At 40.3% G+C, this 20,188-nt stretch overlaps 1 protein-coding gene across 2 annotated transcripts in view; it reads left to right on the top strand.

The window, feature by feature from the left end:
• The first annotated feature begins 366 nt into the window (after nt 1–366).
• The window catches only part of LOC145984128 (tubulin alpha chain-like), a 68,204-nt gene continuing 48,382 nt past the window's right edge, over nt 367–20,188 (top strand). For both annotated transcript variants that reach the window (XM_083117565.1, XM_083117564.1), the window contains exon 1: nt 367–492. In XM_083117565.1, coding sequence (XP_082973691.1) covers nt 490–492 — 3 coding nt within the window. In that variant the 5' untranslated portion in view covers nt 367–489. The remainder of the gene's footprint in view (nt 493–20,188) is intronic.

Raw genomic sequence — 20,188 nt, 5'->3', positions numbered from 1 at the left:
TGTTTTTTTTCCGAGTAACATCGGCCAGCTGATGTCACGGTTTACAAGGTTGCCAAATTGAAGGCTCCGGCCTGTAATGGAGCTGGCCGTGTGCACTGCAAACTGGTCTCCCATCAACCCTTATGACACAATACGATACCAACTTCGTGTTCTGACGTCAGACGCGGAATGCCTATGTTCTTAGGTTATGTTCTCTTAGCATAAATACACTGCAAATGTATTATTTATGCTAAGATAACTAAAACTAACATGCCTAACCTAACAACTAAGCATTTTGCCTAACAATGAAAGCATTCCGCCGTGACGTCAGAACGGAAGGTTGGAATCGCGTTGTGCGAAAAGAAAGACCCGTGCAAAGAAGCCTTGAGCGCGTGCCTGCGAGAAACGCCCTCTACGATTCGCCACGCTACGTAGATCAGTAGACGAGGCAACCAGTCAACAAGAAATAGCCATCCAGTTTGAGGTTAAGATACAAGAGCTTCAGTTAAAATGGTAAGTACAAATAGCTTCGGTATATACGTAATTTAATCTGTAGTCCAACTTCCTCAATTGTATCATTTTGTATCCGTGTGTAAATGTTTTATATTAAATTTTATAGGGCTAAAGTTAGGGCATGTTAGTTTCACCAGTTGTCTTGGACACGAGCTTTGGCAGGAAGACCAGCAACATTGTCGTACCCTGTTTGTAGAAAGACGATAAAATCCACAAATAAGTTGCAAATTATATATGAACGGAAAGTCTAGATAGAAAGGGGATTTCGAAATCCACAAAGGTAATGCAGTAACTCGCATCAATATTCGGACATATAGAAAATTTCCATTTAAAAACTTGTTACGTATATTTTAAATGACACATTAAAAGCCATAAAACATATATTTTCAATATTCTGAACAATAATGCCATGTGAAACTATTGAGGATAATTGACCGACTATCCTCCCTCGAAAATAATGTTCAATTATTTTTTGATAACTTTTATGTTTTATGTAATATAAAATGTGTTTTATGGCGTGGGAACCGCAAATAAGATTTTTTGATCCCAAAATATGCTCGCGTAAGTAAAAACCTGTGGCCTGAGTACTTTTGCCGTCCTTTATTAGTGAAAACCGATTTTATGCAAACAAATAGCGAAATAACACGTGCAAATAATAACGTTGCCCAACATTAGCACTCCTAATGTTTTTTTGAAATATACGAATTAGAATGTAAGGTTTGGTGCCGATAGTATTTTTCTTTTTTGTTAGGGTAATTGGGTTTGATGCTCATAGTAATTTTGTTATCCTTTGAATATGCATATGTTTTGTGTGTGTAGAACGTATTTTACTTTCAAAAAAGTTTATTCTAGGCCGGTGACTTCTGTACACCCACGAGAAAATTGAAAAACAAATTGCGTGAATTGTGAATATTGTGCGTCATATGAATGTCGGAGCGATTTTACAACACCGGGAATTTCTCAATTTTGTTTGAAATTCGGCATACTCACTAAATTAGGGCTCCTAATCACGAATCTGAAGTTAAAATTTGGCGCTCACGTGTCAAACTTGCAAAATAAGAGGGTCAGTCATCGCAACCGATAATGCACAATTGCTCATTATTTATCGCAAGATTTTCCGTTTCGAATACTTAAAGAACGAAATATATATATTCCTGATATTACTACGACCCTAAAATTTAACTGTTTCCTAAACTAACCTAGCCTAACCTAACCACGCGCCAATGGTTCGTGGGGCTAGCGCCAATGGTCCGTGGGGCTAGCCATAATTCAGTAATTTCTATACGTGAGCGCCAAATTTTAAGTGCAGATTCGTGATTAGGAGACCCAAATTAGTAAGTATCCGAAATTTCAAACAAATTGGAGAAATTCCCTGTATTGTTAAATTATACATGAATGTCTACCATTGTTTCTAGCTCGCGGAGATGCATTGTAAGCGGGTAATGAGTGATTTCACATTTGTTGCAGACTCCTTGTGATTACTATATACATGGGGAGTTACTCGTTACGTTTTTTTTCTCGTGTTGTGTGCGAAATGTATCAAAGTTCCTTTGAATGTTGAGACGTAGGAAAGAATAAGCAATGTATTGGAAACAAGTCGCATTTGATTTGGCTTTTTTCACTGTTTATAACATAAGATTATCGTATTAGTCGTTTTGGATTATCACGGCTTGTCGCAAGTCTGTGCGACGTCAGCGACCCAGCTGTAGCTCGTTATCTTTTGGCGTTGCGTGTGTCTTACAGGTGAACCACTGAAGCTGCTCGCAAGGCCAAAATGTCCGATTGTACCAGTATTTTTCAAATCTACGAATTGGAGCGTGATGTTTGATGCCGTTCTTTGCCAGTTAGGAGAAGAATTGGTAAATTTTCCGTATCCGGAAAACTGAGTTCTTAAAACTTACAGGAGAAATTACTTACCGAATGCAGTTTCATTAGACTTGCGGAAGTTCGGGGAAGTGTTTTTTCGCATCGTTCATTGAATTTTGCTGGTAAATCATGTATTTTTCTATATAAATGTGTGACCGATGCACGAAAGCTCTTGCATCCATGTACTTCCAGGTGGATGTAGCCAGTGTGTGATGACGTAATCCGGGTCAGTGTTTCCAAACACGCGTTTAGGTTACTGGTCACACGTTTCAATACGTATGTTCATTTGAACGTGCTGAACGTATTTAAAATGACGTGTGCAGGAAGCGTGGCATAGTTGAAAGGCGTTGAAGATGTAGTAGATTTCGTAGTAGAGCATGGTATTGAATGTTTCGTGATGATTTATCATGATTGTTTGTGATTTTGTATTTCTAACATGCTTTTAACAGGGACTCGATAGAGAAAGCCGGGTAGCCGGAGCGGAGCGGAGGCGGGGCCGCGGTAGCGCTAGGGGGCGGTAGGCCAATTACCCCAGGGGTGGAGCCCGGAATCTGTATGAAATTTGGAGCCAAAAATTTCAAACTAAAATAATTTTTGAGTTCAAATTTCCCACAGATTCCGGGCTCCGGCCCTGGGGTAATTGACCTACCGCCCACTACCGCTCCGGCTACCCGGCTTTCTCTATAGAGTCCGTGTTAAAAGCAAGTTAGAAATTGGCCGGAGTCACCTGGCCCCAAGCAGACTTGTGATCAAGAGGTCCCGGGTTCGATACCCGGTGGAGGCACAAGAGGTTCGGATCCCACTTTAAACTGTAGGTCCAGTTCCGATTAGCCTTACTGTGCATAAAGTGGACTTAAAACAACAATTCAATCAATCACCTGGCCCCAAATGAGCCCCAAACTTCCAACTGCACATTCACTATTAGGAGACCAAATTTAGTAAGTATAACGAATTTCACATTGCCGACATTCCTCTTCACCGGTAAATAATGAGCAATTGTGCCGATCGCGGACCACTCAATTTCGCTTATCTTGCACTTTTACGCGTGGTGGGGTGGAAACATTGCATACCGACTACGGTGGTGAAACTGTGACCGCCATTTCGCGTGTTACGGAAGGGAAGAAACAACTAAGAAAACTTACTCGATAATAGAAATAGAGCTTATTTCCGTGAAATAAGCGAAATGCCACCTTCAACAATGTTTCTCAATGCAGAATACGGAAGCACGAATATTGAAATTGACACAACTAGCTAGTTTCAGCCGTTTTCCGGATACGGAAAATTTACCGGAGAATTAGGTCTGATGCTTGTGAAGGGTGTATACGGCCGGTCACTGGTCCCTTGCACAACTTGGAATAATTTTGGGTAAATTTCTCGTATCGGACAAACTGATTTCTTCAAATTTACAGGAGAATTTACTTACCGAATGCAGTTTCTTTAGACTTGTGGAGGTTCGGGGAAGTGTTTTCTCGCATCGTTCATTGAATTTTGCCGGTAAATCATCTGTTTTTCGATATAAATGTGTGACCGATGCACGAAAGCTCTTGCATCCATTTACTTCCAGGTGGATGTAGCCTGTCTCTGATGACGTAATCCCGGTCAGTGTTTCCAAACACGTGTTTTTGTAACTGAAGAAGGTACGTTTCCGCAAATGGTTTGTGGGGCTATGCGTCAATGGTGTGTGGGGATACGCATATTTTTTTCGAAACCAATTTTTCACTATTGTAACCTATAGTGACCCTACCTAACCTAACCTTACCGGAAATGGTTCGTGGGGCTATGCGTCAATGGTTTGTGGGGCTACGTAGGAATTTTTGGGTGCGGTGGGGTGGAAACACTGCATGCCGAGTACGGTAGTGAAACTGTGACTGCCATTTTGCATGTTACCGATGGCAAAAAGAAACGAAGAAAACTTACTCGATATGTCGCAAATAGAGCTTATTTCTGTGAAATAAGCGAAATGCCACCTTCAGCAATGTTTCTCAATGCAGAATACGTAAGTACGAATATTCAAATTAAATGAACTAGCAAATTTCAGCTGTTTGTCCGATACGAGAAATGTACCTAATTTTGTATTTATTTCGTAATAAATGTCACTTTACACATTTCGCGGGGCCGTTAACCCACTGTTAACCCGCTAAGACAGACGTACTTTATTTCACAATAACACAGCTCTGCAAGCTAGAAACAAACATACGACGTAATCTTCATAAACCACGCAAAATATAGCTCTCTCGAGGAGATAGAGGGTAAAGGGTACGCCCCTGCAACCACGTAGCGTGAAGTGCATATTTTCCACGTATGTCATTTTATTATGATTTTCATGGATATGATGGATATGTGATATTTATTTGGCTAGAAATTTGTGGGGCCTCCTCGATGGCGCAGTGGTAGCGTCATCGACTTGCAATCTAGGGGTCCCGGGTTTGATACCCGGCGAGGCACATAGTGGTTCGGATCCCACTTTAAAAACTGTAGGTCCAGTCCCGATTAGCTTTACTGTGCATGAGTGATTCAATCAATTTGGCAAGAAATGTGGTGCAATTTAAAGGCGGTATTGGTAGTTTACGTGGTAAGGTTAGGAGCGTTGGGATTGAAGGTGATTGTTTGATGGCGTTGGTAATTTAATGTTCTTGTAGCTTAGGAGTGTTGGGTTTGACGCCCATAGTCATTTTTCGTTATTCTTCGAATTTGCACATGTTTTGCGTGTAGAACGAAATTCTTTTAAAAATTGTGGTGAACGTGGTCTGCGATACGAGGAATTTGATGTACTTTAGTCTTGGGCTAAATATCGGACTTGTCTTTCGCATCTTGAAATAAAGTATGTAAAGAATTGGAAGTTGTAACTAAAAACGGAAAGGTCTAAATTTTCGAGTGTCTACGGTATGTCACAGACTGTGCAAAATTAATATTTATTACAAATTTATTGACTTACGTCATTGATAGTTTGTTTAAGAAGCGGCAGACATCCCGTCTGGTGTTTTAGTGTCTGTTTGGTGCTACGTTGATTTTGGGCGAAGCCTTCGGGATGGGCTGCTTCACGCTGAGGTAAAGGGGGTACTTCACTTCACCATAAAGTATCTCTGCGAGCAAGAAACACGAACCATGCACAATGTTTCAATTCAGCAGGGGTACAGAGGGTCAAAGGTAAAACTATTTTGAAAAAAAAACAACTTAATTTTCAGTCTTTATATAAAATTCACAACGTTAGTCTTGATATTTCAGCTACTTAAACATTCGGACATCATCAGTAAAATAAGAGCTAACAATCTGTAAATAGTAACAGGTTAATATTTCGTGTCGTCATATACCTTTGGCTTGATAACTTCAATCAACACTTTCTTCACAAAAAAAAATACAATATTTGTGTTGAAATCTCGCCAAATATTTAACTATTCATGTTACCTTTGAAAATCAGCTTTTGATTGCTTTTTCTCGTCAATTTATCCAATTATTGTAAGTATTTGAGGTTTATATTAGGAAAATGGGGCACAGATTTCAGAGCCTTATGACATTTATGCACCAAAATACTACTTGTGCTTGGGATAATTGAGGACTAAAAGTGGTTAATGTTGTAAGTGCCAAAAGCGAAAGTGTTTGGAAATCGCATCGTTCAGCACATCAACCCGTAAGAACGTGCACACTAGTGACCTCTTTACACGTCCTCTGAACTACTTAGAGGGTTACCAGCCACATTTCACGTTTACCACATTATAAAGCATGGCACATTTCACAGTTTAAGGGGTAAAACGGTGTTTGAATTATTGTGGCACTTACAGCGTTTACCAATTTTAGTCTTCAATTATCTTGGTGGGATTTGAAACCTATTCTTTCAGCACTCCTGTGCAAGATTTCCTTCAAAGCTCCCAGATAATGTCACTTGTTCATAGCAATTAGTACAAAACCAATTTGTCATTCTAGCTGATGCTATGTATCGCCAAATGACATTACCACCTCCATACTAGACATTTTGTTGCAGACTTTTAGAATTTAATTATTAATTTGACGTGCACCATATCACCCTCCTAACATCTGATCTGCAAACATTAAACTTAACTCTCCATCTGCGAAAATAACTCTCTCGCTCCTTTGTCCTTTTGCAGATGGTCTTTTATGAACAACAGCTTTTCGTTCTTTTTCACAACAATATGGGATTGTTTGGAGACCACTCTCCATGTTAGCATGCTTTCCTGAGCAGTAATTGCCATATTTTCGGCTGTATTGAGCACTTAGCTTTCTTTCCCCCTTGATTTTCACATTACAGCTCGTTCATGTCGTCCGTCTTATTTGCTTTGGCCGGCCTTTCGGAGGTATGAAATATATCCTATTTTCCTTGTTTTATTATGGTACACACCAAAGCCGGCTGAATTAAAATTCGTTCCAGGACATTTTTCCGGCTGAATTAAGATTCGTTCCAGGACATTTTTCCGGCTGAATTAAGATTCGTTCCAGGACATTTTTCCGGCTGAATTAAGATTCGTTCCAGGACATTTTTCCGGCTGAATTAAAATTCGGTCCAGGGACATTATTCCGGCTGAATTCGGTCCAGGGACATTATTCCGGCTGAATTCGGTCCAGGGACATTATTCCGGCTGAATTCGGTCCAGGGACATTATTCCGGCTGAATTCGGTCCGGGGACATTATTCCGGCTGAATTCGGTCCGGGGACATTATTCCGGCTGAATTCGGTCCGGGGACATTTTTTCCGGCTGAATTCGGTCCGGGGACATTTTTTCCGGCTGAATTCGGTCCGGGGACATTTTTTCCGGCTGAATTCGGTCCGGGGACATTTTTTCCGGCTGAATTCGGTCCGGGGACATTTTTTCCGGCTGAATTCGGTCCGGGAACATTTTTTCCGGCTGAATTCGGTCCGGGAACATTTTTTCCGGCTGAATTCGGTCCGGGAACATTTTTTCCGGCTGAATTCGGTCCGGGGACATTTTTTCCGGCTGAATTCGGTCCGGGGACATTTTTTCCGGCTGAATTCGGTCCGGGGACATTTTTTCCGGCTGAATTCGGTCCGGGGACATTTTTTCCGGCTGAATTCGGTCCGGGGACATTTTTTTCCAGATTAATTAAAATACCGTCCAGGAATTTTATTACGGATAAGTTTAAATAGTGTCAAAGTTCTGAATTGAAATCAAACAATACGCAACTTGAACCGAATTTAAATTGTGCGAGAAAAAGTTTCCGGTCCTCTTACTGAACCCAATAGAACGCATTAGAATGTATGGATTCATAGATATTAACAATCCCAGGGTTGGTTAAAGGTCCAGGAATTGTGAATAAATTCAATTCCCGTTCGGAAGAGAAAATCGGCAAGCGTAAATGGATTCTAGCCGTAAAGAACATTTTTGTTTAAAGTATTTCAATTTGGACCAGTAACTTCTTCTGGATTAATTTAAATTTGGTCCAGGGACATTTTTCCGGCTGAATTTAAATTCGGTGCAGGGACATTTTTCCGGCTGAATTTAAATTCGGTGCAGGGACATTTTTCCGGCTGAATTTAAATTCTGTCCAGGGACAATTTTTCCGGCTGAATTTAAATTCTGTCCAGGGACAATTTTTCCGGCTGAATTTAAATTCGGTCCAGGGACAATTTTTCCGGCTGAATTTAAATTCGGTCCAGGGACAATTTTTCCGGCTGAATTTAAATTCGGTCCAGGGACATTTTTCCCGGCTGAATTTAAATTCGGTCCAGGGACATTTTTTCCGGCTGAATTTAAATTCGGTCCAGGGACATTTTTTCCGGCTGAATTTAAATTCGGTCCAGGGACATTTTTTCCGGCTGAATTTAAATTCGGTCCAGGGACAATTTTTCCGGCTGAATTTAAATTCGGTCCAGGGACAATTTTTCCGGCTGAATTTAAATTCGGTCCAGGGACAATTTTTCCGGCTGAATTTAAATTCGGTCCAGGGACAATTTTTCCGGCTGAATTTAAATTCGGTCCAGGGACAATTTTTCCGGCTGAATTTAAATTCGGTCCAGGGACAATTTTTCCGGCTGAATTTAAATTCGGTCCAGGGACAATTTTTCCGGCTGAATTTAAATTCGGTCCAGGGACAATTTTTCCGGCTGAATTTAAATTCGGTCCAGGGACAATTTTTCCGGCTGAATTTAAATTCGGTCCAGGGACAATTTTTCCGGCTGAATTTAAATTCGGTCCAGGGACAATTTTTCCGGCTGAATTTAAATTCGGTCCAGGGACAATTTTTCCGGCTGAATTTAAATTCGGTCCAGGGACAATTTTTCCGGCTGAATTTAAATTCGGTCCAGGGACAATTTTTCCGGCTGAATTTAAATTCGGTCCAGGGACAATTTTTCCGGCTGAATTTAAATTCGGTCCAGGGACAATTTTTCCGGCTGAATTTGAATTCGGTCCAGGGACAATTTTTCCGGCTGAATTTGAATTCGGTCCAGGGACAATTTTTCCGGCTGAATTTGAATTCGGTCCAGGGACAATTTTTCCGGCTGAATTTGAATTCGGTCCAGGGACAATTTTTCCGGCTGAATTTGAATTCGGTCCAGGGACAATTTTTCCGGCTGAATTTGAATTCGGTCCAGGGACAATTTTTCCGGCTGAATTTGAATTCGGTCCAGGGACAATTTTTCCGGCTGAATTTGAATTCGGTCCAGGGACAATTTTTCCGGCTGAATTTGAATTCGGTCCAGGGACAATTTTTCCGGCTGAATTTGAATTCGGTCCAGGGACAACTTCTTTTCGGCTGCATTTGAATTCGGTCCAGGGACAACTTCTTTTCGGCTGCATTTGAATTCGGTCCAGGGACAATTTTTCCCGGATGAATTTCAACTCTGTCCAGGGACAATTTTTCCCGGATGAATTTCAACTCGGTCCAGGGACAATTTTTCCCGGATGAATTTCAACTCGGTCCAGGGACAATTTTTCCCGGATGAATTTCAACTCTGTCCAGGGACAATTTTTCCCGGATGAATTTCAACTCTGTCCAGGGACAATTTTTCCCGGATGAATTTCAACTCTGTCCAGGGACAATTTTTCCCGGATGAATTTCAACTCTGTCCAGGGACAAATTTGCAATGATACAATATGCAACATGTACCGAATATAAATTGTACGAAAAAAAGGTTATTTTCCTGCAGCGAAACTCATTAGAATTTATGGGTTCCTGGACCCAATAGATGCCATAGTTTTCACGTAATTCATCTATTAACAAAACTTAGCACGTCATTATCAATTTCTTGCCTCGTGTAATGTGGGTCAGTATCGGATGCGTATCCTTCGAAAGAAATGTATATATATGGAGGAAATTATAGGAAGTATGTAATTTGTTTTAATTATATTTTTCGTACTTCAGTAGTGTTTCTACCTCCTTAGGCCAATTGCAAAAAATAGAATAATAATTGCAATGAATAGAGAGAAATTCTAATGGCCCTACTCCTGTCCGATAAACTAGAAATGTCTTACCCAGGGTTGGTAAAGGTCCAGGAATTTAAAAAAACAAAATATTTCCGGTCCAGGAGAGAAAAGCAGCAAGCGTAAATGGGTTCTGTACCGTAAAGAACCTTTTTCTCTGTAAAGTATTTCAATTCGGTCCAAGAACCTTTATTGCAAGATCAATTTAAATACGGTCCAGGAACTTTTGAATGAATTTAAATACGGTCCAGGAATCTTTTTTCCGAACAAATTTAAATTCGGTCCGGAACCGTATTCCGAACCAATTTAAATTCGGTCTGGGAACCTTTATTCAAAGTTCAATTTCATTACGGTCCAGGAACTTTTTTTTTTCAGGATCAGTTTAAATAGGGTCCAAGTTCCGTATTGAAATGAAACAATACGCAACTTGGATCGATTACCGACCTGACGATAATCAATTATCCATTTGTGAGAATCTAAGGTACAAGATAGAAATGGGAAAAACTCAAACGCTGCAGTCACGTTACCCCTCTCCATGTAGCCCCATTCTCTCGCGCGTGTTCCTTCACTTGGTAGTAGCAACACTACCCGTCCCTGTTGTGATATCTGCTGGGAACACAGCAGCCTGACGTTACCTAATCGACTGCTCCTATTTGCTGCGGTTCCTGGATCGGATGCCGGAGCAACATTTGACGGGTTTGTTTGAACTCCATGTGACGCCACACCCGTATAGTCCATTGCGTTATGTACAGTAACTCTTCGATAAGGGAGTTTTTGAACCTTTTTTCTACAACCGCAGTGTGACATTCCAATATAAAACGCACGTACTCGCGGACATTTTTAGAAGGCAACTTTTAATTGGTCAACCCTAGTCCAGGAATTGTAAATAAGTTCAATCCCGGATTGGAAGAGAAAATCAGCAAACTTAAATGAGTTCTAGACAGTGTAGAACCTTTTCATATTTAAAGCATTTCAATTGGGTCCAGGAACCTTTATTTCGGATTAATTTAAATTCTGTTCAGGAACCTTTTTTTCAGAATGAATTTAAATTCGGCCCAGAAGCTATGAACTTTATACAAAGGCTGTCGCAGAGAAGGTGAGACTAATTCCTGTATAGGAAAACAGCGACCTCCATTGGCTAGCAAATTTACTAGGGTGAAAATTTGGTTCATTAGCTGCCGATTGAGACCAAAATGAGCGCAGTAGGTCAAAAAGTCGTGACTGCGTGGCAGTTAAAAGACAAGCATGTACATGGACGCCTCCAAGAATCATTAAAATGAATCAAAAAAAGTGCAAACCACAAAATTTTTATTCAGAATCAGCCATATCGAGTAGACTTACATCTTTTTCAAAATATGCACCATTGACAGCTAAGTAAGCGTCCACACGCTCCTGCCACTTTGTGAATGTCTTTGAAAATTCGTCGTCAGGTAACGAACTGAAGAAAACTTGCAAAGCGGCGATCACTTCTTTGTTCGTCATGAAATGACGACCACGTAAAGCGGCATTTAAAAGTGGAAATAGCCAAAAGTCGCAGGGTGCAAGGTCCGGGCTGTATGCTGGATGCGGGAAAATTTCTATTTTTCTCTTCGTCGCGTAATCCTGAAAAGCCCGCGCGGTATGCGGGCATGCGTTATCGTGGTGCAATAAGAAGGAGTTCTTCAAATGCGGCCTCTTTTTTGCTACGTGCTGGCGCAGAGTCTCAATGACTCCTTGGTAATACCGTGGCTCTACTCAGTCTGTCTTGATCGGCATATGCCTGTTGAAACATTGCATATGTTTCCGCAGCACTTTTCCCTAAATGCCAACAATTTTTTTTTTTTGGCATGTCGCAAACAGCGATGTTGTACACAAAAACCTGGAGGGGTAAACGAAACACGTTCCACGTAAATCAACACAGCTGCTCACTAAATTGGTTTCGCAACATGTGACAACTTGCTACGGAAACAAAATGAGTCATCCTACACGACGCGACTAGTGCCGAAACCATGCGCAATGTTGCCAAGGCAGGAAAAAATCTCTCACCTTCTCTGCGACAGCCTTTGTACATACAACGTACGAGCATAAGTGAAACTCGATGAAACTCTGATCTGCCACGAAAAGTGAAACCACTTTTCCGAATAGTTAAGGGGAAGAGAACTCAGTCCTATAACTGCACCATGTATTTCATCGCCTCTTTGATTCCGTATAAAGCACAATCAAATACGATGTAGTAATATTTGTGCATTCACAATTCAAATTAATGTTTTCTGAACCATTTGTTAGCCGCATCAATAGATGCCATAGTTTTCACGTAATTCATCTATTAAAAAAACTTAGCACGTCATTATCAATTTCTTGCCTCGTGTAATGTGGGTCAGTATCGGATGCGTATCCTTCGAAAGAAATGTATATATATGGAGGAAATTATAGGAAGTATGTAATTTGTTTTAATTATATTTTTCGTACTTCAGTAGCGTTTCTACCTCTGTACGCTAATTGCAACGAAGAGAATAATGATTGCATGATATCTGTGGAGACACGAAAGACCACTCATTTGAAGGTCAGGCCTCGAACCCGTAACCTGTGATGGTACATCGAGTCGATAGCTCACTCACTCAACGATTCAGCAAAGGAGGTGGCAGGAGAAAGGATTACGAAAGTAAATGAAAGAATAAAGACTAGTGTTATGGGTATAGATCAACTTGACCACTGTTGACATTTACAGTTTTGCACATTGTAGCTGCAAATACAAGTTTGTCGATTTCAAACCGAATGTATATGAATAATCAGTATTCTACTCGTATTTTAATAGCAGACCTCCGTGGCCGAGTGGTCACGGGTTCGAATCCCGGCCTGGGCATGAGTGTTTGTGTCTACTCATCAATTTCATGATATCACCACTCATCCTCATCTTCGCAAATTAGCCAAAAGTGGAACAAAAAGCGAAGTAATATAAACTAAATCAATCCATGGCCGAGTGGTTAGCACAGCGCGCTACGACGCCAGGTGCTCCAAATCCGAAGCTCTACCTGTGCATGGATGTTCTTTGTGATGTCCCTTCATCCATTTCGTCATATCCCAACGCATACTTATCCTCGCAATTAGTCAAAACTGGCAGAAAAGCGAAGTAAATCAACCATATCAATCAATCCCGTTCTCGCAATTCTTTCTTCTTTATTTTCTTCTAATTAATATCAGTGCTGTAACAGACAAGTCAGTCTTTGAAAATCTCTTAAACAATGTATGTACTTAGCACAATTGGCAGGCTTTTTATACAGAAAAATGTACTCTGTGAAGAAACAAACACCAGACTTAAGTTGATCGTACCTTGACGGGAGCGAAACTTGATCGCTAGTGTGGATGGTAACCCCCTGACTGTGAAGTGTTAGGGGACAGTGACCTGAGCGTTGCTTGAGCGTAGATGTGAATCAAGCCTTAGGTGCTTGAGGATATTACCAATCGAACGCTTTTGTGGTTTGTCATGACGCTGCTGTGAAATGTTGCTGTTGATTGGTTCGTTCCAAGCGACGTGTTGATTGATCGAGTGGCGGATGATTGTTGTAGTCTGGGTAAACTGTTTGCTTCTAAACATGCTCCAGTATAGAGGCTTCTTGCTGTCGTAACTCTTGGGTGTCCTGATTTTCTTAGCTTCTTCATACCTCCCCCCTTCCTTTTGAAATCGTTGAATCCAATTCCGCAAGCAATGTTTGTCCGCTGTATTGTCAAAAACAAGAGCCTCACTTCTTATATCTAAAAAAGAAAAGAACGCGATATTGAATTGGAAACACTTAAAAATCACTACACAAACTTCATGCAAGACTGGGGGAGAGTGAGAGCTTCACAGCTATCAAGGTCGCCAGCACCCGAATAGAACAAGCAATGTTATAGTTTTTTCCACTTTTACGGCGGCCGGCCCTAGTTCTGGCAAGGGAAGTGGGGATTACACAGCAGATCAACCAGACAATAGCAGTGGCGCCGAGAGACATGACGCGGCGGAAAAAAGTACTACGTGAACCTCGTTTTGCTGGTTGCTGTGTTTCATATCGTGCTGGATTGGTCGCTTCCCCGCTACTCACTTGCCAGCACTAGGATCGGTCGCCGTAACAGTAGAAAATACCTTTAGTCACGAGTCTTGAAGGAAATAACGTAGTGTTTCGTTCTTCAGCCATTTGGCCTCAGAAGAGATTTGTTGTCATTTTGAGCTCTCAATAAATGTGCTTCTGAGATTGATTTATTCATAAAATATAAATTTCCTCCATTCAGGGGAAACTAAAGGCAATTCTGCAGTAACTTTCCGATAACAGATGGAAGCAGGGGTGCCCACAGGGGGGTTTTAAGGCGCAGGTTGCGCCATTGAGATTTTTTTGGGAAGATTTTTTCCCTTCAAATAATATAAAATTTAACATTTATATCTTTTCCAAAATATATGTAAAAATTTTACACCTTAAATGCACCATATTTAATCCATTAGTAATCCATTAGATGAAGATAGGGCATTATCGAAAGCGGGGGTATCGAACTCGTACATAATAGGCCTTAATTGACACGTGGGTTTTGAGGGGGATTCTGAATTAAACTTTGGGGGGGGGGGGGCAGTGTCCAACTCTAGGTCTTAGGTTATGGCGAGTACTTTAGTTAGAGGGGGATTGAGCATTAAATTGAAGGGTGTATCCAATTCTTGTGTGTTACTATTGTCTTAGACTGTTGCGGAAATTCTGGTGTGGAGACTGAGAATTATTTTTTTGGAGGAGGCAATATCCACTCTTCAATATTAACAGTAGGGTAAACAGACATAATATCGGATACTTTTTGAACTCACCATAATTAACCCACTAAAATTTAACAAATGCATAATTTTTGGTAATATGAACTATTGATATCTTGCATTTTGCCTTGTGATGTGTTTATCTCCCTTATTGTTAAATTATTTGTTGTAAAGTACAAAATAAAAAAACATGCAAATTTGAGGAATGGAAAAAAACTGTCCTAATATCGGATAGTGGGTATGCCTAATATCGGATAGGAATTTAACATTATATATTAACATTATATTTGAAATGAAATTACATATGATAGAAGCAACCTATTATTTATTTTCAAACTAGTGTCAGATTCTTCTGAGTCAGATTGCTCTTGACATGTTTTGTGCCGCAATTTGGGATTGGGGAATGTCAATTAGACCAATTTGATGTCCGATATTTGGCAGGCCTCCCTATCCGGTATTAGGCCGAACGCGACCTCGTGGGAAATATAACCTTAATATCAGACATTTTCCGGAATAGGACTAGCATATCAACATACTCTATTATTCTATCTTTCTATGAAATATAAGTAAGCTTTAGTTTCTCCTCACCTTCAATGTGAAAACCTATGATGAAATGCTTCCAAAAACTCAAACTGAAAATTTCTGTTTTCGTCGATCGTGCACGCGCAGCGTGCTCAACAGCGTTCCCAATCACAATGAATTTGATTTGATTTTAAAATTTTGGGTGCGTCAGCACTTAGGCTATTTTGCACCCGTCACATTATACGGGGTCCAGCCCCTTATCTTTACAAAGAACAACTCTAACGTTGCATAAGTAAAATCTTAAAAGCTTAAAATGTTCTGACTTTCGTTAAAAGTTGAGGCTGTACTCAGCACACATAAGGACAAAAAACAGGACAACACACACAAAATTATACTGGCCAGAGTGCCAGTCGCCAGAGCCTCGTTCGTCTGCAAAACGCAGTCCAGGGTGTACTAACGTGGAAGTGAGGTTGACTACGTGGAAAATCACCCCTTACACCCCCCAATCACAATGAAGTTTTGGCGACAATCGACGAACGTAGTTCAGTGGATTGTTGCAGATGGCAACATCCACGAGCCGAGAAATGATGGTATCCGATATTGGGCGGATATCAGATATTATGTCAGTTTACCTTAAGTCTAAAATTGGCATGGAAATTTTGGTGGTAGGATTGAGTATGAAATTTAAAGTGGGAGATAGAAAGCTCTTGATAAAGTGTTAAATCTTAGATTGTCAAGGGATTTCTGTAGTTAGTGGAACATTACATTTTGGAGACTATATTTAGCGATAAGGCATCCACATGTTTAGTGTTGCCCACGAGACGAGACTTTGGACTGTCTCGTCTCGTGGAAATGCTGTGAAATGCTGTCTCGTCTCGAAAATATTAGTTTGTCAAAGGGACACATGATCAATCTCGTCTCGAATTTTTAAAAGCCTGTCCCGTCTCGTCCCGTGGGCAACACTACACACGTTTTTCGACGCCGAATGTGCCAAAGGAAAAGCTGGAAAAGGAAAGGACTAAATATCTCTGAATCTTAAAGTATTGACACCACATTAAATTAATATTCTTCAAAGCCTGCAAAGGAATGGATGTAAAAATTTTCTTGCTAGCTTCACTCGCAATAATTTGTTGCTACGATGTGTGTTCGGCGTTTTAATGAGCTGAATATGAAGTTTTTATACGTACTAAAGCTGCATTACAAGACAAGCGATATTCTGGATTTATTGATTGTTTTGGTTTTTTAAGCCCACTTTATGGACTCTAAGGCTAATCGGGACTGAACCTACAGTTTAAAGTGGGATCCACGCGATATTCTCGATTATGGTGAACGATTTTAGGGGTGGTCTTGAGTGATGGCACCCCTGTTTAGGGAGGAGGGGCAGATCAATTATAATGTTCAGTAAAGCTAAGAAAAAATATACTTTCGGTATAGGCACGCTGTCGTAATTAAATATTTTGTGGGGATGACGATATGGTTTAAGGGGGATATATATATATATGATATGATTTGGGGGGACGCATGACATGATTTTTTGGGGGATGCGCAATTGGTCTTGGGGGGGGGGGATGGGCACCCCTGGATGGAAGCACAGTTTGTCATGGCAACAGTGCCGTGTTCCAAGATCTACGCATGGATCAAGGGTAGGTACTATTTATCTAGGTCCTCCCGTGGCCGTGCGGTCTAAGGCGTTGTGCTTTGGGCTCAGACTGCAGGACGGCATGCGTTCGAGTCCACTTGGGTTCAGTCTCTGGGTTCTCGGCCTGTGTATAGGGCCGGTGGCAACCCATCATCGTGAGGAAATTTAGGAGCTACGAGTGAGTAGCGTGACCGGTCGCGGATATATCCTATAAAGGCTGGGGGATCGACGTGCTGACCACACGTCACCCCATTACCTGTTGAAGAACTCCACACCTCTAGGTAGGATTGTGGGAGGGAGACTGGCAGTCGGGCCAAGGCCCTTCGAGGGCTGTCCCGCCATGGGTTATATTATCATATTCAGTAGCGTAGGCAGGATTTTATCAAGGAGGGGGGGGTTATTTCTAAAACTTTCTCCAAATTCACAATACCATTATTTTATTATACTTAAATTAAATAATACTGATAATTAATAATACTTATAATTAATTAGCTGAATTACCACTAATAATACTACTACTAATACCACTACTATTACGTTTTCTACGCTTTTCAGACAAAAGATCAGATGGCATGTCTTTATGCTTACTAATATCATAACATAAATTGAAAAATTCGCTATGATGTTTAAGCTGATCAAATCTTTCTCTTATAACTAGAACAATCGTCTAGGACCTGGTAATAAAAAAAATCAACTTTGTACAGTTTTTGTGGATCTTCAACTGTTTCATCATACTGAAACTGCTTCTTTCGATTTCGGTCCTGTACAGTGTTGCCCATCTGTGGATCATCTATATCTAAATTCGATGCTAATTCTCTATCATCAACCGGGACTCACAGAACGCCGCCCCCCACCGCCTCCACGAGTGGAGGGAGGGAGGCCCTGAAGGCTACCTAGTTACGTCTAAGAAACTTTGAAATTTTTAATCACTCCTGCCTTTTTCAAAGCGCTGATATGTTTGCAAGAAATATAACAGCATCTAACAAATCGTAGATTAATGTTTTGAAGACATTTGCACATTACATTACGTGGAGTAAAAAGTCCTACCAGATAACTTGTGAGCACAGGAATGTAAAGCATACAACTGGTTTGCAATACACTGAGCCTCATGTGCGACCATTTGGACAGTTTCATTGTCGCCAATTATTTGAAGGAGCGCACCATAGACCTCTCCTACTTGATATCTCAACGGAGTTAAAGCATCGCATCTGCTTTCCCACCTTGTGGCTCTCGGTGGTTTTCTTGTGAGACTACTGATATGTTCCTTCAAAACGGCGGGTTTGCATATATTAACTTCCAAGTTATATAATAGTATAACTTTCAAATTTCCAATAGGAAATTTAGCGAATTTTAGCGGATGTGTAACGGTTGGCGTTAACTACAACAGATGGCATAACAATAAAAGAATGAAAAAAGGAAAAAAATCTTTCGAATGTTACTGTAGTAATGCAAATGGCATTGTTGTTAGAAGCAAATTGTGTTACTGTTGATGTTTACTGGATGTTTAGGTTTGTATTTCAGTTCAGTGTGAATTCTGTAGCGTTTAGAAATTCATGGCGAACCCACAGGAACGTAGCTGGTGTGTACTGGAATACCATAACACACGGAGTGTAGCGACAGTTCACACACTGTTATGGTATTCCAGTACACACCAACTACGTTCATGTGGGTTCGCCATGAATCTCTAAACGATACAGAATTCACACTGAACTGAAATGCAAACTTAAACATCAACATAGCCCAGTCAATAAAGGTTTCATGTCGGGAATAATTCCGTAAAAGCTGAATTTAGGTCAGTTGTTAGAACACTGCAAAATCCCAAAAGTCCCGCCCCTCCTCGCGGCGCTTCCCCCCCAGCGCCCCCCCCCCCAAACATCAATTTCGCAGACTCTGTTATTGACCTATATCTCCGTAACCAATGGTCGTAGGCAGGTAATTTTTTTTTCAGTCTTAATCCTCATTAGATGGGCTACAAGATTGTTTAATTTTTCGATAATGTTGGTGGTTTTGTCGTAATTTTAAAAAAATATCTTCAAAAATTTCTATTACTTTCTGAAGCTTTTGGCTTTAACTTTTGAACAAATTAAATGACAAGAAATTGTTTCGAATTAAAGTTATAGCCTAATTTATAAGCTATAAAACTATATCCGTTTTAATATATTTTAATGAAAGATGCGCCATAAAATGTCTCCAAATAGAGGACAGCACCAAAAAAGTCTTTATCACAGTCCGGCGTTTAAGTCCGGAATCATTGACTTTTCGATAAAAGCATGAGACTTGGTAGAATCAATTGTTATACCACTTAAGCCATGTTCAGTCGAGTTGCCAATCGCCATCTGCGTGCTTATGGCCGCCATCTTGAAATAGTCCGCCATATTGATATCTCGGGAACGGTGGCACCTGTCAACTTCAGGATTTTTCAGAATTGCTCCAAATAGTGTAAACTTTCATAATATATCAAAAAATCTATTTTAAAAAAATAAAAATAGTGGTCTTGTAGAAAATCTCACTAATACTTTGTGAATAACTGAGTTAAAAGTCTTAATAATTCTCGAACCATACAATAGTATTGTATATTTGGTAACGTTGCGAAATGTTTGTTAGAAGAATTTAGATGAACCGAACCCTTAAAATACTATTTCTTGTATTTATAAATTTACCTCATAACATTTTTAAGAGATTCAATTTATATACAACACAATTTGATTTCTGAAAGTAGAAATAATTGAAATTCTATTAAATTGTTTTATCATTTGATGATACGAAAATACTGACATTTGTTTCACAAAATATTTTATGAATTTCTCATTACATCAGTTCCCTTTTTGATCAGGTTTTTAATTCAAATCCATCACGAATAATATAATACAGACATGATTTCCCATTCAACACCAAACACCTATACCCTTATCCTGGGAATCTCTGGAGCAATCCCGCGCATAACGGAAAAGGGGAGAAAGCGAGCAAAGCAGTACACGCTGATGCAAACAGCTGGTAACTGCAGTCAATTTTGCCCGTCCACGGAATCCAGTTTCCTCACAAAATATCATTGTTCGAGCCCTTCTTGGGCAGAGACTTACTTTCGTTCGTTTGCTCCATAGATTCCCAGGACAGATTATAGTACTCTGTGCTTGGTTGGAATGTTCTTGATCGGAGAAACCCACTGCAGATTACACAAAGTTTTTATGTATAGAAATAAGTTTATTTCATGAAGGTTCTTTCACAGGTGAACAATGTGAAGTTCTCTCTCAATTTAAGTTGTTACACTGAGAGTTTTTGGCTTTTTTAGTTCCTTGCATGCACTAGTCTTCCAAATTTAGATATCCTGAGTCAGGTTGTGTTACAATCGACAAGGTATAAATCCTTATGCAGTTTGTAGAGTACATACGTTGTAGTCTGATGGGCATGTGCTGTTTTCCTCACATGTAAAGCTTTACTAAATGAATCCCTTGTACCAAATAAGAAGGAATTTTGGTTTGCTCCAGAGTTTAAATCTAGGCTCCTTCAGTAAGAACACCGCCATGCATT

Source organism: Lepisma saccharinum, chromosome 2, assembly GCF_977018435.1.
Source record: "Lepisma saccharinum chromosome 2, izLepSacc3.1, whole genome shotgun sequence".
NCBI lineage: Eukaryota > Metazoa > Arthropoda > Insecta > Zygentoma > Lepismatidae > Lepisma > Lepisma saccharinum.
This window is presented reverse-complemented; position numbering and strand designations above follow the sequence as displayed.